The sequence below is a fragment of the Oncorhynchus gorbuscha genome, linkage group LG22 (assembly GCF_021184085.1).
Source record: "Oncorhynchus gorbuscha isolate QuinsamMale2020 ecotype Even-year linkage group LG22, OgorEven_v1.0, whole genome shotgun sequence".
Classification (NCBI taxonomy): domain Eukaryota; kingdom Metazoa; phylum Chordata; class Actinopteri; order Salmoniformes; family Salmonidae; genus Oncorhynchus; species Oncorhynchus gorbuscha.
Window position 1 is genome coordinate 31,874,614 of NC_060194.1, and position 22,568 is coordinate 31,897,181.

The 22,568-nt window shown below is 43.0% G+C and overlaps 1 protein-coding gene across 1 annotated transcript; it reads left to right on the forward strand.

Moving 5' to 3' along the window:
* The first annotated feature begins 13,094 nt into the window (after positions 1 to 13,094).
* Positions 13,095 to 22,568, forward strand: LOC124010044 (phosphatidylinositol 3-kinase regulatory subunit gamma-like). The gene is made up of 7 exons (XM_046322366.1): positions 13,095 to 13,489; positions 18,611 to 19,005; positions 19,212 to 19,480; positions 19,681 to 19,857; positions 19,966 to 20,040; positions 20,240 to 20,410; positions 20,605 to 22,568. The coding sequence occupies exons 1-7, from the start codon at positions 13,435 to 13,437 to the stop codon at positions 20,909 to 20,911; spliced, it is 1,449 nt and encodes a 482-aa protein (XP_046178322.1). The 5' UTR covers positions 13,095 to 13,434; the 3' UTR covers positions 20,912 to 22,568.

Here is a 22,568-nt window from a genome sequence, read left to right on the forward strand (position 1 = left end):
ACCTCCCACTACCAACAGTACCATGGGACCACCATTTGTTAAGAATCCTAGAGAATGTGGGAGAAGGAGGTCCACTGTACTATAGTACCCAATCCCAATTCGCTCCCTCCCCCACCCCTTTGACTCTATCCCTCACCATCAGTGTCTGCAGATACAGTATAAAGGGTCTGAAAAGTTATAAAACATAAAGTAATGGAGCTTCCACCATATTGCTTCCGCCTTACAGATCTGCAAACATGGTAGAGTTAGGGCCTAAAAGGGAAGTGGTAGGAAGTGAATTGGGAGCGGCTGTAGACAGAGTTAGAGCTAGTTTGGCACCCGTGCCCAGCACTGTGGGCCAAGGCTCATGTTGCGTGCTAACTGGCTCCCTCCCCCATCCTCACACGCTATCCCGCTCTGCAATTATACGCTGCTGCTCCCACCCAAACATGCAAGAATAGGTCTCCTCAGTCAACAGACAGACCATTTCATTCTGTCCTCAAACCATGACATCATGACCGTTTGGCTAAGCCCGAGGATGCAGGCTTAATTTAACTTAGACAGGAAATCTAGTGACTGTGTCACACGACATACATCACAATGTGATGGGGTGAATAGTAATATTCTACAATGTTGACAGAGATACTAACACATCTTAAACATCACACTAATAGAGAACACTATTATCTTTGGCCAATACACTAATGTGAACTTTTCAGGTTGGAATGCCAACCACAACAGATGAAGGATTTTTAAACACCCGTGTGTGTGTGTGTGTGTGTGTGTGTGTGTGTGTGTGTGTGTGTGTGTGTGTGTGTGTGTGTGTGTGTGTGTGTGTGTGTGTGTGTGTGTGTGTGTGTGTGTGTGTGTGTGTGTGTGTGTGTGTGTGTGTGTGTGTGTGTGTGTGTGTGTGTGACAGACAGACAGACAGAAGTGATGGCAGCAGCAGCACCTCAGCCTTCTAACAAAGACCTATGGGTCTCTCTCTCTCTCCCACACACTCATAAAAAAACACACAGAGTGGCAAGCCAAGAGGGGAGAAATGGAGAGAAAAGAGCCTATTTAGACCAACCCTCTCATGTCTTCCAACTGACCTGTTCAATGGGTCAATCCTAAAACACTCCCCTCCTCCCCACCAACTTGAATCATCTCCAACACCAGGGATATAGCGTTAGAGAGAAGTCACTTATCAGACCCCTAGTCCTTGTAATGGAGGGGTTTCAGGCCTGTGGGGATAGTGGAGGGGTTTCAGGCCTGTGGGGATAGTGGAGGGGTTTCAGGCCTGTGGGGATAGGGGAGGGATTTCAGGCCTGTGGGGATAGGGGAGGGGTTTTAGGCCTATGGGGATAGGGGAGGAGTTTCGGGCCTGTGGAGATAGGGGAGGGGTTTCAGGCCTGTGGGGATAGGGGGAGGGGTTTCAGGCCTGTGGGGATAGGGGAGGGGTTTCAGGCCTGTGGGGATAGGGGAGGGGTTTCAGGCCTGTGGAGATAGGGGAGGGGTTTCAGGCCTGTGGGGATAAGGGAGAGATTTCAGGCCTGTGGAGATAGTGGAGGGGTTTCAGGCCTGTGGGGATAGGGGAGGGGTTTCAGGCCTGTGGGGATGGTGGAGGGGTTTCAGGCCTGTGGGAATAGGGGAGGGGTCGTTTCAGAGTGTGTGAAATGGCAAAGAGAGAGGTCAGAGGTGAAGGTCACTCACAACACAGGGGGTTAATAAATCCTGTAACCGTGGCGATAATGCTCGCTCTCCCCCTGACAATGGTGCCATTGTGAGGGGAACTGCAGAGTGTATGGTGGAGCTAAAGCCCTAATTGAAGTTATAGAGGGGTGATGGCTGCTGTGTTGCAAAGAGATAATCATGCTTTATCCTGGCTGCTAGTTCTTCCAGTCAAAGTGTGTGTGTGTGTGTGTGTGTGTGTGTGTGTGTGTGTGTGTGTGTGTGTGTGTGTGTGTGTGTGTGTGTGTGTGTGTGTGTGTGTGTGTGTGTGTGTGTGTGTGTGTGTGTGTGTGTGTGTGTGTGTGTGTGTGTGTGTGTGTGTGTGTGTGTGTGTGTGTGTGTGTGTGTGTGTGTGTTTCAAGCATGAGTGCGTGTAAGTAAGAACAAACAAAAAGGCCAGTGATGACCTCAAATCAGATCATCTGTCCTGTCAAGCAGACACTCAGCTGGTACATGTTACAGTGTTGTAATACCATGACTGTCTCAGTGTCACCTCTGGTAGTTAGATTACGGTCCTCTGGACTGGAGTGACAAGTGATGAGTAGATAAGGTGGTGTGGGGGGAGACAGACAAATACAGACAGGCAGACAGACACATACAGACAGACGGAAAAATACAGACAGACAGACAGAAAGGCAGGCAAATACAGACAGACAGACAAATACAGACGAACAGACAGAAAGGCAGGCAAATACAGACAGACAGACAAATACAGACGAACAGACAGAAAGGCAGGCACATACAGACAGACAGACAAATACAGACGAACAGACAGAAAGGCAGGCAAATACAGACAGACAGACAAATACAGACGAACAGACAGAAAGGCAGGCACATACAGACAAACAGACAGGAAGGAGAGGTTGAGTGGAAGAGAAAAAGAGGGAGAAAAAGCAAGAGAGAATGGGGAACATAATGTGCTGTATATGTACTGTATGTATGTCATTCCTGCTGAAATATACTGTTAATGTAGTCATTCTCCAATACAGTTGGTCCTTTTCTTCTCTACATTGGTTTTTCCTTTTGGCTTGTTTCAGTTATTTTGTGACCTCCTTAGAGAACAAGCTATGTTCCCAGGCCCAGCTATTTGAAGCTCATAGTTTTGGTCATCCAACATTTCATTCTGTTCCAACTCAAGCAGCTCAGACACTGTCCCCACTCATACACTGTCCCCATTTCCACAATGGTAGTGTCCTAAGGACCAGACCATAGCCATCCTACACTCTGCCCGCAGTCCAGTTGCCTCTGGCATCGTCACTGCATGCTTTGTGAGCTGGTCTGGCAGCAGATCAGGGAAACCCCACAGCTACTCGGTGGATAATGCAGAAAGAACACCCTATCAAGTATGTTACAGACCGTTTTGCATTGCTTCAATTGCAGTAAATAGGTCTACACACACACACACACACACACACACACACACACACACACACACACACACACACACACACACACACACACACACACACACACACACACACACACACACACACACACACACACACACACACACACACACAGCAGACTTGAGACATGCTGCATTTATGTTTTGATCACGCGGACTGGGATATGTTCCAGGTTGCCTCTGAGAATAACATTGACATATACACTGACACTGAGTTCATCGGGAAGTGTATAGAGGATGTTGTTCCCACTGTGATGATTAAAACCTATCCAAACCAAAAACTGTGGATAGATGGCAGCAGTCATACAAATCTGAAAACGGGAACCATGTTTAACCACGGCAAGGTGACTGGGTAAATGGTTGAATACAAACAGTCCAGTTATGCCCTCCGTAAACCAATCAAACAGGCAAAATGATCAGTACAGAGACAAAGTGGAGTCGCAATTCAACGGCTCAGACACAAGATGTATGTGGCAAGGCCTCCAGACAATCACGGACAAGCTAAACACCTTCACCTGCTTTTGAGGATAACACAGTGCCACCGACGTGGGCCGCTCCTGAGGACTGTGAGCTCTCGTTTTCATGGCCGACATGAGAAAGACATTTAAGCATGTTAACCCTAGCAAGGCTACCGGCCCAGACGGCAACCCTAGCCACATCCTCAGAGCATTGTCAGACCAACTGGCTGGAGTGTTTATGGACATATTCAATCTCTCCCTATCCCAGTCGGCTGTCCCCACTTGCTTCAAGATGTCCACCATTGCTCCAGTACCCAATAAAGTGAAGGTAACTGAATTAAAAGACTATCACCCTGTAGCACTCACTTCTGTCATCATGAAGCGCTTTGAGAGACTAGTTAAGGATCATATCGCCCCAATAGCTCCACGGGAGATGCAATCGCATTGCACATTGCCCTATCCCATCTGGTGAAGAGGAATACCTACGTAAGAATGCTGTTAAGGATCATATCACCTCCACTTTAACGCTCCAATAGCTCCATGGGAGATGCAATCGCACTGCATAATGCCCTATCCCATCTGGACAAGAGGAATACCTATGTAAGAATGCTGTTCATTGATTACAGCTCAGCCTTCAACACCATAGTACCCCCCAAGCTCATCATTAAGCTCGGGGCCCCGGGTCTAAACTCCGCCTTGTGCAACTGGGTCCTGGACTTCCTGATGGACCTCCCCCAGGTGGTGAAGGTAGGCAACAACACCTACACTGCGCTGATCCTCAACAAAGGGGCCCCACAAGGGTGCATGCTCAGCCCACTCCTGTACTCCCTGTTCACCCATGACTGCGTGGCCACGCACGACTCCAACTCAATCATCAAGTTTGCAGACACACAACAGTGGTAGGCCTGATTACCAACAGCGATGAGACATCCTACAGGGAGGAGGTGAGGGCCCTGGTGGAGTGGTGCCAGGAAAATAATCTCTCCCTCGTCAACAAAATGAAGGAGCTGATCATGGACTTCAGAGAGCGCACGCCCCCATCCACGTCAACGGGGCTGCAGTGGAGGAGGTGAAAAGCTTCCAGATCCTCAGCGTCACTGACCATCTGAAATGGTCCACCCACACAAATAGTACGGTGAAGAAGGCGCAACCACGCCTCTTCAACTTCAGGAGGCTGAAGAAATTCAGCCGCCTGGTACGGTTCAGCCGCCTGGTGTCACCGCCTGGTATGGCGAAGAAACAAGATTCTCTGGTCTGATGAAACCAAGATGGGACACTTTAGCCTGAATGCCAAGTGTCACGTCTGGTAGAAACCTGGCACCATCCCTACGGTGAAGCATGGTGGTGGCAGCATCATGCTGTGGGGATGTTTTTCAGCAGCAGGAACTGGGAGACTAGTCAGGATTAAGGGAAAGATGAACGGAGCAAAGTATAGAGAGATCCTTGATGAAAACCTGCTCCAGAGCGCTCAGGACCTCAGACTGGGGTGAAGTTTCACCTTCCAACAGGACAACAACCCTAAGCGCACAACCAAGACAACGCAAGAGTGGCTTCGGGACACGTCTCTGAATGTCCTAGAGTGGCCCAGCCAGAGCCAGGAATTGAACCCGATTTAACATCTCTGGAGAGACCTGAAAATAGCTATGCAGCAACGCTCCACATCCAACCTGACAGAGCTTGAGAGGATCTGCAGAGAAGAGTCTTTCCAATGTACCTCGTACCCCTGCACATCGACATGTAGTAACTTGTAGACAAGTTAGTATTTTTTAAACTTTTTTAATAGGGGGAAGATTAGCTTTAAATATTGAAGATAGATTGTAGCTTCCATCAATGTAATTGTCTGAATCACTTCCTATCCCACATTTATATTTTGCAAATATATACATATACATACGGATACATAGATACACACATAAATACATACATACACATACAGTGGGGCAAAAAAGTATTTAGTCAGCCACCAATTGTGAAAGTTCTCCCACTTAAAAAGACGAGAGGCCTGTAATTTTCATCATAGGCACACTTCAATTATGACAGACAAAATGAGAAAAAAAATCCAGAATCACATTGTAGGATTTTTTATGAATTTATTTGCCAATTATGGTGGAAAATAAGTATTTGGTCACCTACAAACAAGCAAGATTTCTGGCTCTCACAGACCTGTAGCTTCTTCTTTAAGAGGCTCCTCTTGTTACCTGTATTTATGGCATCTGTTTGAACTTGTTATCAGTATAAAAGACACCTGTCCACAACCAAAAGACAGTCACACTCCAAACTCCACTATGGCCAAGACCAAAGAGCGTTCAAAGGACACCAGAAACAAAATTGTAGACCTGCACCAGGCTGGGAAGACTGAATCTGCAATAGGTAAGCAGCTTGGTTTGAAGAAATCAACTGTGGGAGCAATTATTAGGAAATGGAAGACATACAAGACCACTGATAATCTCCCTCGATCTGGGGCTCCACACAAGATCTCACCCCGTGGGGTCAAAATGATCACAAGAACGGTGAGCAAAAATCCCAGAACCACACGGGGGGACCTAGTGAATGACCTGCAGAGAGCTGGGACCAAAGTAACAAAGCCTACCATCAGTAACACATTACGCCGCCAGGGACTCAAATCCTGCAGTGCCAGACGTGTCCCCCTGCTTAAGCCAGTACATGTCCAGGCCCGTCTGAAGTTTGCTAGAGAGCATTTGGATGATCCAGAAGAAGATTGGGAGAATGTCATATGGTCAGATGAAACCAAAATATAACTCTTTGGTAAAAACTCAACTCGTCGTGTTTGGAGGACAAAGAATGCTGAGTTGCATCAAAAGAACACCATACCTACTGTGAAGCATGGGGGTGGAAACATCATGCTTTGGGGCTGTTTTTCTGAAAAGGGACCAGGACGAATGATCCGTGTAAAGGAAAGAATGAATGGGGCCATGTATCGTGAGATTTTGAGTGAAAACCTCCTTCCATCAGCAAGGGCATTGAAGATGAAACATGGCTGGGTCTTTCAGCATGACAATGATCCCAAACACACCGCCCGGGCAACGAAGGAGTGGCTTCGTAAGAAGCATTTCAAAGTGCTGGAGTGGTCTAGCCAGTCTCCAGATCTCAACCCCATAGAACATCTTTGGAGGGAGTTGAAAGTCCGTGTTGCCCAGCAACAGACCCAAAACATCACCGCTCTAGAGGAGATCTGCATGGAGGAATGGGCCAAAATACCAGCAACAGTGTGTGAAAGCCTTGTGAAGACTTACAGAAAACATTTGACCTCTGTCATTGCCAACAAAGGGTATATAACAAAGTATTGAGATAAACTTTTGTTATTGACCAAAAACTTATTTTCCACCATAATTTGCAAATAAATTCATTAAAAATCCTACAATGTGATCTTCTGGAATTTTTTTTCTCATTTTGTCTGTCATAGTTGAAGTGTACCTATGATGAAAATTATAGGCCTCTCTCATCTTTTTAAGTGGGAGAACTTGCACAATTGGTGCTGACTAAATACTTTTGTGCCCCACTGTACATACATATACATGCATATATATACACATCTTTTTTCAAATATATTTTCCTTTATTACTTTGTAACCCTACCACCCCTCCTCTAATTGGAGTAAATTAGTGAACAACACTACTTAGGCTTCTACTTCCAGCTTATAGATACTATAAACATTTTATGGGCACAGTCTATTTTACAATAGTTATATTTTGTTTGTTTTTAATCCTGTACTTCCTCTAACCTCAACCTCTCCCATCTATTTCTTTCACAAAAGTTCTGACCCTATATTAGGTTTTACGGGCACAGTATGTTTTACATTAGTTATCTAGTTGTTATTATTCCCAAACTTCAGGTCCATTCAGCCCCTCCCATCTATCTCTTAACACATCCATATTGGATTTCTATTTGCCATATATTTTTCAACTGTGCTGGGTAGAGGTCGAGCGATTATGATTTTTCAACGCTGATACCGATACCGATTATTGGAGGACCAAAAAAAGCCAATCCCGATTAATATGACCATTTTTTTTTGTAATAATGACAATTACAACAATACTGAATGAACACTTATTTTAACTTAATATAATACATCAATAAAATAAATTTAGCCTCAAATAAGTAATGAAACATGTTCAATTTTGTTTAAATAATGTAAAAACAAAGTCTTGGAGAAGAAAGTAAAAGTGCAATATGTGCCACGTAAGAAAGCTAACGTTTAAGTTCCTTGCTCAGAACATGAGGACATGTGAAAACTGGTGGTTCCTTTTAACATGAGTCTTCAATAATCCCAGATAAGAAGTTTTAGGTTGTAGTTATTATAGGAATTATAGGACTATTTATCTCTATACCATTTGTATTTCATTAACCTTTGACTATTGGATGTTCTTATAGGCATTTTGGAATTTCAAGTGTAACAGTATAGCTTCCGTCCCTCTCCTCGCTGCTACCTGGGTTCGAACCAGGAACATAATGACAACAGCCACGCTCGAAGCAGCGTTACCCATCGCTCCACAAAAGCTGCGGCCCTTGCAGGGCAAGGGGAACAACCACTCCAAGACTCAGAGCGAGTGACGTTTGAAACGCTATTAGCGCGCACCCCGCTAACTAGCTAGCCATTTCACATCGGTTACACCAGCCTAATCTTGAGTTGATAGGCTTGAAGTCATAAACAGCTGCTGGCAAACGCACAAAAGTGCTGTTTGAATGAATGCTTACAAACCTGCTGCTGCCTACCATCACTCAGTCAGACTGCTCTATCAAATCATAGACTTAGTTGTAACATGATAACACACAGAAATACGAGCCTTAGGTCATTAATCTGGTCGAATCCAGAAAATATCATCTCGAAAACAAGACATTTATTCTTTCAGTGAAATACGGAACCATTCCGTATTTTATCTAACGGGTGGCATCCATAAGTCTAAATATACCTGTTACATTGCACAACCTTCAATGTTATGTCATAATTACGTCAAATTCTGGCAAATTAGGCGGCCCAAACTGTTGCATATACACTGACTCTGTGTGCAATGAGCGAAAGAGAAGTGACACAATTTCACCTGGTTAATATTGCCTGCTAACCTGGGTTTCTTTTAGCTAAATATGCAGGTTAAAAAATATATACTTCTGTTTATTGATTTTAAGAAAGGCATTGATGTTTGTGGTTATTACACATTGGAGCAACAATACGCACCACATCGATTATATGCAATGCAGAACATGCTAGATAAACTAGTAATATCGTCAACCATGTGTAGTTAAGTAGTGATTATGATTGATTGATTGTTTTTTACAAGATAAGTTTAATGCTAGCTAGCAACTTACCTTGGCTTACTGCATTCACATAACAGGCAGTCTCCTCGTAGAGTGCAATGAGAGGCAGGTGGTTAGAGCATTGGACTAGTTAACTGTAAGGTTACAAGTTTGAATCCCCCGAGCTGACAAGATACAAATCTGTCGTTCTGCCCCTGAACGAGGCAGTTAACCCACCGTACCTAGACCGTCATTGAAAATAAGAATGTGTTCTTAACTGACTTGCCTAGTTAAATAAAGATTAAACAAAGGTGTAAAAAAAAAAAAGTTAAATCGGCAAACCCAGGTAAATGTTGCAATTCTTCAGCCATTCCTGGACCCGTGACTAAAAACAAGCTACAAATGGACAGTTCCAAAACAAATTATCTAATGATTCTGTCTCTTCGCAGCAAAACTTGCAGAGCTGGGAAGGTTGCATCCCCCATATATATAAATACTCGATTGGTTGCAAGAATTTTGTATTAATTAAAAGTTTTGAATCTGGAGTCATTTTGTGTATAAATACATAAACCATGCAACCACGCCTCTTCAACCTCAGGAGGCTGAAGAAATTCAGCCGCCTAAGACCCTCACAACTTTTTACAGATACACCATGGAGAGCATCCTGTCGGGGGGTATCACCGCCTGGTACGGCAACTGCACTGTCCGCAACCGTAGGGCTCTCCAGAGGGTGTTGCGGTCTGTCCAATGCATCACCGACCTGAAAATAGCTATGCAGCAACGCTCCACATCCAACCTGACGGAGCTTGAGAGGATCTGCAGAGAAGATCGTGCCCCTGCACATCGTGCCCCTGCACATCGACATGTAAAAAAGAAAAGTTTGTATTTTTTTACTTTTTTTATTAGGTGGTAGATCAGCATTAATATTGAAGATAGATTGTAGCTTCCATCAATGTAATTGTCTGAATCACTTCCTATCCCCCATATATATTTTGCAAATATATACATACGGATACATACATACATACACACATAAATACATACAGCGTCATTTTGCGTATAAATTCATAAACCATGTGACATGGTATCGGTACGTCGTAAATCTCATCCAGACTATTTTGCAATCTGTATGGCACAGTTGTATATTTTTTGGTCCTTAAATGAAACTGCTATACTTTTTTATTACTCACAATTTTCTTTAACCAATTATGGTCTTTAATGCAGGGCCGACAAGTTCCCTACTTTTACCCCTTCACTTTCCTCGTCCATTTTTGCAGTAATGCTGCAATTAGTTGGTAGCCACGTTATTTTTCCCCTTCATTGTTATTCGTTATTCATTGTGTATTTATTCTACGTGTCACTGTTTCAATTTTTGATCATTATCTTTAACTCTGCATTTTTGGAAAAGGACCCGTAAGCATGTCACTGTTAGTCTACACCTGTTGTTTATGAAGTATGTGACAAATAAAATGAGTTTTGATTTGAAAAGTGAGATTTCACTGTACAGTTGCAGTAACAGCCTATCCCATTAAGGCTTTCAGTTTCAACCTATCAACCTGTAAGCCTGCGATTAGCCTCCACTGATCTCATCAGGGCTGCCTAAATCTGAGGACCAGAGCCCACAGGAGCCCACTGGTTTATCCCTGCCAGAGTTACACACACTTCTCACTCACACTGATAATGCACTTAAGCATAACGGGAGGCAGGTAGCCTAGTGGTTAAGAGCGTTGGACCAGTAACTGAAAGGTCGCTGATTCAAATCCCAAAGCCAGCAAAGTGAAACATCTGCTCTTGAGCAAGGCAGTTAACCCCCAACAACAACTTCTCCCTAGACATTGATTAAGCCAGCCCCTCGCACCTCTCTGATTCAGAGGGGTTGGGTTAAATGCGGAAGACATGCTGGTTGCATTCAGTTGTGCAACTACCTATGTATCCCCTTCCATACAAACACACACTGAGTAAGCATTTCACTGTTAGTCTACACCTGTTGTTTACGAAGCATATGATGAATAAGATTTGACATGTTAACACACAAAATCATATAAAATGTCACTGTAGTCCCCTTTTACATTGTCTTGATGTTTGCACGCCACAGACACATTCAGGGGCTAGCCATCTCTCCACCTATACAGATCCAACACTGATGCTAGTGTTAGCAGGGTAGGGCACTCGAAGTGAAACATGATGTCACAAAGGTCAGGCCATGAGGCCACATTCTGTGTACTGATTGACATGAGGAGTTTGCAGGGTGAGTGGTGGGGGATGGGCAGCCACTGATAAGCCCTGACAGACTAGCACTAAGAACTCTCAAAGAGTACACACATGCACATACGCACCAACACACGCACACATGAACAAACATAGACACACACACACAAACTTGGACACATACACACCTGTCAACTGGAGGTCGAATGCTTCACAAGCCCTCTGCCTCGCGTGGGTGGCATTTTTCTGCTATAAGTAATAGTTTGCATAAGGAATGCAAATTCCACAAAGAAAATGCAAATAATTCAAATACAGTACATCTAGAGGGTGTACTAGATATACACATACTATACACGTGTGTGTGTGTGTGTGTGTGTGTGTGTGTGTGTGTGTGTGTGTGTGTGTGTGTGTGTGTGTGTGTGTGTGTGTGTGTGTGTGTGTGTGTGTGTGTGTGTGTGTGTGTGTGTGTGTGTGTGCGTGTGTGTGTGCGTGTGCGTGTGCGTGTGCGTGTGTGTGTCTGTGAGCGTGTGTGGCAATGTGCGTACCTTTGTCAGCGAGCATGAACGTGTATGGGTGTGTGCATGCATGGGTTGTGTTTCTATGACAGGGATGGTTAAAGTAGATGCAGGCTCAGAGGGACTAGTGGACCCTGGAAAGACTCAGAAGCACACTGGAAAGACTCGGAGGGACTCGTGGACACTGGAAAGACTCAAAAGGAATAGTGGACACTGGAAAGACTCAGAGGGACAAGTGGACACTGGAAAGACTAGGAGGGGCTAGTGGACACTGGAAAGACTAGGAGGGACTAGTGGACACTGGAAAGACTCAAAAGGAATAGTGGACACTGGAAAGACTCAAAAGGAAGAGTGGACACTGGAAAGACTCAGAGGGACAAGTGGACACTGGAAAGACTCTGAGGGACTAGTGGACACTGGAAAGACTCGGAGGGACTAGTGGACACTGGAAAGACTCGGAGGGACTAGTGGACACTGGAAAGGCTCGGAGGGACTAGTGGACACTGGAAAGATTTGGAGGGACTAGTGGACACTGGAAAGACTAGGAGGGACTAGTGGACACTGGAAAGAATCAGATGGACTTGTGAACACTGAAAAGACCCAGAGGGGCTAGAGGACACTGGAAAAGCTCTCCTTCCTGGTGGGAAAATGGGGTGCTGAGGTTCATCACCTTCTCCACTATGGAGTAGAGGTCAAAAGATGCCTGCCATAAACCACTGGCCACCAACAGAGAAAGGCCTCTGTCCAACACAGGCCTTGTTCAACTAGCCTATATTCACTGCCACAAAGTTTCAAGGCTAGATGGCCCTTTGGATTGTAGCCTGGACAGAATGTATATGCCTTACAATGCTTTTCTGTTCTTTAAAATGACAGAAATACACATATTGGTGTCAATTATGTGTATTTATCATGATCTTAGATGTACATTATAAGGTCAAATGTAATAGTACTGTAGTAATAGTGGTAGGCCTATACCTGCATATTAAAGATGATCTCATGTCAATTAACAGCATATAACCACATATTACCGCTAGGTCCAATTTATATAACTGATCAGGCTAGTAGTATCTTATAACATTTTAACAGCACCTGGAAAGCCATTCATATTCGTTATTGTTGTTCATTTACAGGATCAGGATCTGCCTGTCCATGCCTTTGCAATGCTGAGAATAATTATTAAAAATAAACAATTTATCTGTGTGCATGGTAGTTCCTTCCATTCGTGTCGTCAAATAAATCAGCAAATTACCTTGCATTGAGATCCTTCAATGAAATGATAGGGCAGGGAAGGTACCACTTCCAATTTATGGGTGCGGTTATCACACAATACACCCACTAATAATTTTCTGTCTAAATAATATTCGGTCTATAATATGTGGTTATATAGGCTACAATCTCTCAAATACAAGACAACATGATACTATTTCAGATTTACATCAGAAATGTATACTATTTTCTGTCTGTCTGCTTTAAGCAATCCGCCTTGTGGGGGCAGCACTCCCTCTGAAAGTGATGTCTTTTGGTTTCTCCCAAGATGATGTTCCAGATCCCTTTAAAATCTCCTGACTGCTACCTCTGCGCGATGAAGTTTGGAGCGGCGCCGACCGGCCATACTGACAGACGTGGCTGGAAATTACTATATTTTTTTGCAGAACATTTTCTGTGAGTAAATGTATTGAACCAATTACGAGGTTGGCGCAAATGATTTTCTCCGAAGTTGGACTAATGGACAATCCTGCTACTGGCTGTCTAATCTGAAATCGGCCACATATGTTCCTAAAACGACTCGCCATTATGATCCTTTCACTCTGGTGCAAGTAAAAGTTGTATTTCTCACGCATCGCAAGAAAAGGGAAAGATACCTCACAACAAGACGGTTTGCAATATAAACGTTTGGAACGGGATGTTTTATCCCTCTGAAGTCTTATTCTACATCGAAATGGATCAAGCACCTCCAGGTATTTGTTGGATCTGTAATCATTATGCATATTATCATATTAATCATCACTTCCAACAATGATAGAACGTTGACATTTGGCCAGTTGTGCACACACAGGTGTCCGTGCTGGTACATTATTGTGTGTCCCCTCTATGGGCTTTGCCCAGACATGCAAAGTGCAATTCGCTGCTTGCCAATTACGTAATACTTTTCTCGTGGACTTGCTTGACGCGGTGGTTTTGCTCTTTGTCTTGCTTCGTGTTACTAAAGAGATATATCAAAATTAAACATGATATGTTTGGTCGTAGGTTGGTGAAATACTCTGTGTCGTATTATTATGTTATAACGCACCTTACCAGCGCGTGAACAATGTTGAGTGGAGAAGAAATTCCGCATGAAACGACTGCTTTGTTCCCCTTTCTCCTCTCGTCTACTGTAGCCGACCATATTTAATTCGTACGCAAGCACTGAAAGCTTAGCAACTTGTCGCATGACTTATTTTCAAACTACCAATTCACGTGTAGCCTATGCTACTTGATGTGATATTGTAATAGTTTCGAATATATCACATCGTGTAATATTTTTAATTTAGTAGTCTCTATAAGCGATTACAGTGAATGACATGGTGCATTGGGCTGGTTTGTGTCAAAGAGAGGGACAAGTCCCTGTGTTGCATGAACTGAAATACATAATTAATGTATCTTTATATGAGCTTTTATAAACTATTTTCCTCATAATACGGTATTTGTGTATTAGCCCCTAGGCTACTTTACATCATGACACAACCTCTAGAGTGATGGGCACAGTCACACATACACACACGTACACACCACACATACATACCGTTGAAGTCGGAAGTTTACATACACTTAGGTTGGAGTCATTAAAACTCGTTTTTCAACCACTCCACAAATTTCTTGTTAACAAACTATAGTTTTGGCAAGTCGGTTAGAACATCTACTTTGTGCATGACACAAGTAATTTTTCCAACAATTGTTTACAGACAGATTATTTTACTTATAATTCACTGTATCACAATTCCAGTGGGTCAGAAGTTTACATATACTAAATTGACTGTGCCTTTAAGCAGCTTGGAAAATTCCAGAAAATGAATGGCTTTAGAAGTTTCTGAGAGTCTAATTTACATTATTTGAGTCCAATTGGAGGTGTACCTGTGGATGTATTTCAAGGCCTACCTTCAAAATCAGTGCCTCTTTGCTTGACATCATGGGAAAATCCTAAGAAATCAGCCAAGACCTCAGAAAAAAAATGGCAAACCTCCACAAGTCATGTTCATCCTTTCCAAATGCCTGAAGGTACCACTTTCATCTGTACAAACAATAGTTCGCAAGTATAAACACCATGGGATCACGCAGCAGTCATACCGCTTAGGATGGAGACGTGTTGTGTCTCCTAGAGATTAACTTATTTTGGTGTGAAAAGTGCAAATCAATCCCAGAACAACAGCAAAGGACCTTGTGAAGATGCTAGAGGAAACAGATACAATAGTATCTATATCCACAGTAAAACGAGTCCTATATAGACATAACCTGTCTCAGTTACACCAGCTCTGTCAGGAGAAATGGGCAATAATTCACCCAACTTATTGTGGGAAGCTTGTGGAAGGCTTCCCAAAACGTTTGACCCAAGTTAAACAATTTAAAGGCAATGCTACCAAATACTAATTGAGTGTATGTAAACTTCTGACCCACTGGGAATGTGATGAAAAAATTGAAGCTGAAATAAATAATTCTCTCTACTGTTATTCTGACATTTCACCTTCTTAAATTAAAATGGGGATCCTAACTGACCTAAAACAGGGAATTTTTACTGGGATTAAATGCCAGGAATCGTTTAAAAAAACACAAAAAACGTAGTTTAAATGTATTTGGCTAAGGTGTATGTAATCTTCCGACTTCAACTGTGTGTGTGTGTGTGTGTGTGTGTGTGTGTGTGTGTGTGTGTGTGTGTGTGTGTGTGTGTGTGTGTGTGTGTGTGTGTGTGTGTGTGTGTGTGTGTGTGTGTGTGTGTGTGTGTGTGTGTGTGTGTGTGTGTGTGTGTGTATGTATGTTTTTCACAACTCCTGACATTTAATCCTAGTAAAAATTCCCTGTCTTAGGTCAGTTAGGATCACCACTTCTTTTTAAGAATGTGAAATGTCAGAATAATAGTAGAGAGAATGTCTCATGCACAAAGTAGATGTCCTAACCAACTTGCCAAAACTATAGTTTGTTAACAGGAAATTTGTGGAGTGGTTGAATACAAGTTTTAATGACTCGAAACTAAGTGTATGTAAACTTCCAACTTCAACTGTACATACATACATACATACATACATACATACATACATACATACATACATACATACATACATACATACATACATACATACATACATACATACATACATACATACATACATACATACATACATACATACATACAGTCGGGCAAAAAAGTATTTAGTAAGCCAACAATTGTGCAAAAGATGAGAGAGGCCTGTAATTTTCATCATAGGTACACTTCAACTATGACAGACAAAATGAAAAAAAAATCCAGAAAATCACATTGTAGGATTTTTAATGAATTTATTTGCAAATTATGGTGGAAAATAAGTATTTGGTCACCTACAAACAAGCACGTTTTCTGGCTCTCACAGACCTGTAACTTCTTCTTTAAGAGGCTCCTCTGTCCTCCACTCGTTACCTGTATTAATGGCACCTGTTTGAACTTGTTATCAGTATAAAAGACACCTGTCCACAAACTCAAACAGTCACATTCCAAACTCCACTATGGCCAAGACCAAAGAGCTGTCAAAGGACAACAGAAACAAGCACCAGGCTGGGAAGACTGAATCTGCAATAGGTAAGCAGCTTGGTTTGAAGAAATCAACTGTGGGAGCAATTATTAGGAAATGGAAGACATACAAGACCACTGATAATCTCCCTCGATCTGGGGCTCCACGCAAGATCTCACCCCGTGGGGTCAAAATGATCACAAGAACGGTGAGCAAAAATCCCAAAACCACACGGGGGGACCTAGTGAATGACCTGCAGAGAGCTGGGACCAAAGTAACAAAGCCTACCATCAGTAACACACTACGCCGCCAGGGACTCAAATCCTGCAGTGCCAGACGTGTCCCCCTGCTTAAGCCAGTACATGTCCAGGCCCGTCTGAAATTTGCTAGAGAGCATTTGGATGATCCAGAAGAAGATTGGGAGAATGTCATATGGTCAGATGAAACCAAAATATAACTTTTTGATAAAAACTCAACTCGTCGTGTTTGGAGGACAAAGAATGCTGAGTTGCATCCAAATAACACCATACCTACTATGAAGCATGGGGGTGGAAACATCATGCTTTGGGGCTGTTTTTCTGCAAAGGGACCAGGACGACTGATCCGTGTAAAGGAAAGAATGAATGGGTCCATGTATCGTGAGATTTTGAGTGAAAACCTCCTTCCATCAGCAAGGGCATTGAAGATGAAATGTGGCTGGGTCTTTCAGCATGACAATGATCCCAAACACACTGCCCGGGCAAAGAAGGAGTGGCTTCGTAAGAAGCATTTCAAGGTCCTGGAGTGGCCTAGCCAGTCTCCAGATCTCAACCCCATAGAAAATCTTTGGAGGGAGTTGAAAGTCCGTGTTGCCCAGCAACAGCCCCAAAACATCACTGATCTAGAGGAGATCTGCATGGAGGACTGGGCCAAAATACCAGCAACAGTGTGTGAAAACCTTGTGAAGACTTACAGAAAACGTTTGACCTCTGTCATTGCCAACAAAGGTATATAACAAAGTATTGAGATAAACTTTTGTTATTGACCAAAAACTTATTTTCCCACCATAATTTGCAAATAAATTCATTAAAAATCCTACAATGTGATTTTCTGGATTTTTTTCTCATTTGTTTGTCATAGTTGAAGTGTACCTATGATGAAAATTACAGGCCTCTCTCATCTTTTTAAGTGGGAGAACTTGCACAATTGTTGGCTGACTAAATACTTTTTTGCCCCACTGTACATACATACATACATGCATGCATACAGTAGGTGTGCAGGGTGAATTTTATGAGTCTCGTAGGAATCCAGGATTTCAGCTTCTACTGCCTGTCTGCCATTGTGCTTTTGCACCCGTCTTGTGCTTATTTTAAAGTTGTTAAAAAAAAGAGAGAGAGAGCGGAGGGAGCGAGAAACCATATTTCCTCCTGACTGAAGTTATGTGCAATTCTGCTACAGGTTCCTGAAAGGCACTTCTGTCCTGTAGTGAAAGATATCGCCTTTCTCTTCCTCTTGATGTGGTTTTCTCCCCCCATCCCCAACCCCCTCTTGTCATTTTTGGAGAGATCCAGACGTTTTTTGTTGTTGTTAGTTTTAAAATGTATATAGAAAAGTTAAAGCTGCAATATGTAACTTTTCACATATAAATGTGATTCTCTACACTATACTTGCTTGTTTTGTCTCATAAACGGAAATTAGGAGAACTATTCAAATTTTTGCAACTGGGATATAACAGAGCGATTTCTGCATAGTGCACCTTGAAGAGGGTTTAGAAAGTCTGAAAAATTCAAATACTTTTATATATGATTGTAACTTTAGAATCCTCCCAGAAGATGGATGGTTTATGGTTTTGGGGCAGTTGCAGTTTGGACACTGGACAAGCAGGGGATGTAAAGTTTACCCCATCCACTTTACTGACAGACCAGTGAAAATGGGCAGAATTTGCAGCATTTACACTTGCCTTAGCTTCATTGGTTTTTCTGACCTGTTGAAAAATATGTCAAATATAATTCCCCTGCAAGAAAAAAATATTAAAAGCATACTGGAGTTAGCCGGCCTTGTGTGTGTGAACCTACCCTCTTTTTCACTGACCGATCTTGTCCTTCGTCTTTGTTTCAGAGCATGTGGCAGTCTGGCAAGTTCTCAGTCCTGATATGGTCGATCTGGGCCATTAGGACATAAACTGTTATCAGCTGGGGACATGCCTAGACTTGTCTGGAGATTTGACAGTGTCTGGAGAGAGTGTGTGTGTATGGGGGGGTTGAATAGAGATGCACCACCCCCCCCCCCCCACACACACTTGTGCTGAAACAGCTTTTTCTTACAAACTGTCATCCTGACTGATCTGATCTCTTTTTCTTTCAGCTCTCCCTCCCAGGTCAGCCAAACCCATTACCTCCTTCATGAACGACAACTGCCTAAGGGAAGCCCCAGTATATCCTGTGCAGGATGCCGAGTGGTACTGGGGAGACATTTCCAGGGAGGAAGTCAACGAGAAGCTCCGCGACACACCTGATGGTTCCTTCCTGGTTCGTGACGCTTCCACTAAGATACAAGGAGACTTCACGCTAACGCTGAGGAAAGACGGGCACAGCAAGCTGATTAAGATCTACCACCGTGAGGGGAAGTATGGCTTTTCAGAGCCCCTGACCTTCTGCTCTGTAGTGGATCTCATCTGGCACTACCAGCACCATCCTCTGGTGGAATACAACGCTGTACTGGACGTCATGCTCACACACCCTGTTTCCCGCTTCCAACAGGTAGGCAGTAGGCACCTCTCATCCTCTGTTTCAAGATGGTCTTCAAAGAATGCAATAGAGTTGAGTTGACATTTGTCAGGGAAGGAAATTTGCCTTTGTCTTCAATTTAGTTACGAAACCACTCATCATGCACAGACAACAAGTTTATGTCTGCTGGACCAGCCGTGAGTTTCATAAATGTATTAAATATGTCTGTCTGTATCCAGGATGAGCAGGTGAAAGTGGACAGTGTTGATGTTGCCGGAAGGAAGCTACAGGAATACCACAGTCAGTACCAGGAGAAGAGTCAACAGTTTGACTGTCTGTACGAGGCCTACACTAAAACCTCACAGGAGATCCAGATGAAGAGAACTGCGATAGAGGCCTTTAACGAGACCATGCTGATCTTCGAGGAGCAGTGTCGCGAGCAGGAGCGTTATGGGGAGGAGTGTGAGAGGAGCATTCGATCTAAGGGAACAGAGAAGGACTTAGAGAGGTGAGTCTGGTAACTAGTCTGGTTGTATCTTGGTCTATCTCACATGGAATGTGAGACGTATCCTCAAAGTGTGGATAGATGGATGTCTTTTTATTTTTTCCTCCCTCTGACTTGCATGCAGCTGTGGTTCAGCTCAGGCCAGTGGCACTACCCCTGACCCTTCTTTTGACCTCTCATGACCTTTGCCCTTTGCTCCCCAGATTCCTGATGAACTATGAGAAGCTAAAGTCTCGGCTGGGGGAGATCTATGACAGTAAGGTCCATCTGGAACAGGACCTGAGGACCCAGGTCCAGGACTACAGAGAGACAGACAGGAGGATCAACAGCCTCAGGCCTGACCTCATAGAGCTACGCAACATCAGAGACGAGTACCTCAAGTACATTACAATACTTCTATTTTATTATATTCTATTAGAGTCACTATTAATAAAAAATTAGCTTTTTTAAAACACTTGGCACAGACATTCATTTTCTTTGGTTTTCAGTTGGCTGAATCACGAAGGTGTGCAACAGAAACGCATTAACGATTGGCTGGGGTTCCAAGACAATAGCAGTGACAAGTAAGTATTTCACATTATAGACCTAAATTGTAATAATACTTCTTAATTGTATTTAGTTGTGCTAAGAAATGCTTGTAGTGCTTATAACTGTTTAGAACGTATTCAATACTAATGTATACATAGTATGCACACTACTTACTTATCATTTATGATTCTTATCAATTAAAGATTTGTTAAATGTCCTTTCTGGTGTGTGCAGCACCTACGTGTTGAAGGGTGAGAGTGAGAGACTGGCGCACCATGACGAGGGGAGCTGGTTCGTGGGCGAGCTGAGCAGGACCCAGGCTGAGGAGATGCTGATGGACAAACCCACCGGAACCTTCCTGATTCGCAAGAGCAGCAAGCAGGGTTGCTACGCCTGCTCCGTAGTGTGAGTGTCCTCTTCCTGTGAAAAAAATAACAATATGTAAATGGTCATGAAGGAATGTGGAGTTGGAAGAATATGGGAATACTGCTACACTGTTTTATAGGCTCTTGTTAAGTTACTTCACTGTGATCCATGTTCCCAAGGCTTAGGGCCACTACACTGGTACTAACCTATATTTTTATTTTGTATCCTTGCAGTGTTAATGTAGAAGTGAAGCATTGCATGATTTATAGCACGCCACGTGGCTATGGCTTTGCTGAGCCCTACGACCTCCACTGCTCTCTGAAGGAGCTTGTTCTGCACTATCGCCTCAACTCCCTGGCACAGCACAACCAGGCCCTGGACGTCCGGCTGGAGCACCCTGTCCACGTCACTCCTGTCTCGTCAGCCTTGCCACACACAGCCACAGAGGACTGCCTGCTACAACAGACAGAGGAACACCACCTTCTACAGACTCAAACTAAACTACCTGCTGGACTCCCTGCAGCCGCTCCGGAGATGTAGATTAGTCAGCTGTGGGACGTGTTTGCGGACTGTAGCTATCCTACGAGGACTACTTGAGGGTGGACTTGTTTGCGTACTGTAGCTATCCTACGAGGACTACTTGAGGACGGACGTGTTTGCGTACTGTAGCTATCCTACGAGGTCTACTTGAGGGTGGACTTGTTTGCGTACTGTAGCTATCCTACGAGGACTACTTGAGGGCGGACGTGTCTGTGTACTGTAGCAATTTGAGGGCGGACATGTTTGCGTACTGAAGCTATCCTACGAGGACAACTTGAGGGCGTTCTTTTCTCAAAGAAGAATGTGTGAAATTTGCACTAGGATGATTCCAACTGATTGGTGAATGTAATTTCACTTAATTGGAACTTTGACTGGAACTTGAATGTCAGCTAGGACTTTGTTTTTTATAAGATTCTGTTTGCTATTATTTTTTTTTGTACCCATTTTTCATCTTTTCTTTCATGGGATTTGATTTGTTTTAGTGGGCCTGGTCATCCGGGAGATGACTGACTACATATACTATGTCACAATATGTTGGTATTTGTCAGGTGCTGTTTTTTATTTGGACTTCTAGGGTCCCATTTTGACAACACAAGTACTGGTGCTAATGTAAAATGAGATTGTAATACACCCAATAATACCTTGGAATTTAGAATTTATTTCAAACATTTTAATTGTTGTGATGTCCATGCACGGAAGATCCTAAAAGTGGAATTAGAATATAATGGTACAGAAAAACAAGATGGCTGACTCAGTGGCATAGCTAGCTGTGGTACACATACCAAACATGTTCTGGGTATTTCAGTACATAGTCATTGCCAATATAGGAACTGATGTGGCGGATCTTGACAGTAGCGCTGTTTTTTTTTGTTGTCAAAATATAACCCAGTTACCAGTTGATATGTATTGTATGTAGCATAAACAATTTTCTGGATATCCTTAGAATGACATTTTCCATATTGTATCCAATAACCAAAGCACTTGCTATTAGTGATAAAAGTATATATTCCGACCAGAATATTACATTTATGGTGATGGCGGAAAACACACCACACGTGCTTGATCAAAACATAAATTGAAGTACTGTATATTATATTCTGTTATTCAAAGTATAAGCTTTTTGTATTTTTTATATTATATATTTTCTGAAATATGCCACAGAAGATGAAAGCTTGAGGATAGTGCAATCCAACAGTATTTGTAATTTTAGAAATTCATTATTATAATTATGGGGGGTCATCAGCTTTTGCCACAGAAATGCACTAACTTTTAATTGGTGGTGTTATTCATCTGATGACGTGACCTTTTAAGAACATTGTGTGAACTGCCAGAGATGCGGAAGTGTACATTCTGTCTCTATTACTTGAACTGTGGCATTGCTCAATAAGAGCGATTAATATTTCCTCAAGACATGTAGGCCTTCATAGCTTAAGGAAAATAATACATTTTGTTCTTGGCACATATGTCAAGTTTGAGGACAAAAGACACTCTGTATTGAGATACTGTAAAACTTTTGTGGTTGGTTGGATGGAGGGTGTTTTAGTCTTTCTTAAAAACTAGACAGGAGCATTGAGGAAACTCCTGGGGCGACTTTAAGCAATGTGAGATTCTTAATTTTTCTTGCTGAAGACAATAAACTGATGAGGGTTTTGTTGAA

Coding starts and splice junctions, on each gene's coding strand:
- LOC124010044 (XM_046322366.1), top strand. CDS start 13,435: ATGTTTTATCCCTCTGAAGTCTTATTCTACATCGAAATGGATCAAGCA. Junction 19,858..19,965: donor ATCAGAGACGAGTACCTCAA/GTACATTACAAT, acceptor TTTGGTTTTCAG/TTGGCTGAATCACGAAGGTG. Junction 20,411..20,604: donor TGCTACGCCTGCTCCGTAGT/GTGAGTGTCCTC, acceptor GTATCCTTGCAG/TGTTAATGTAGAAGTGAAGC.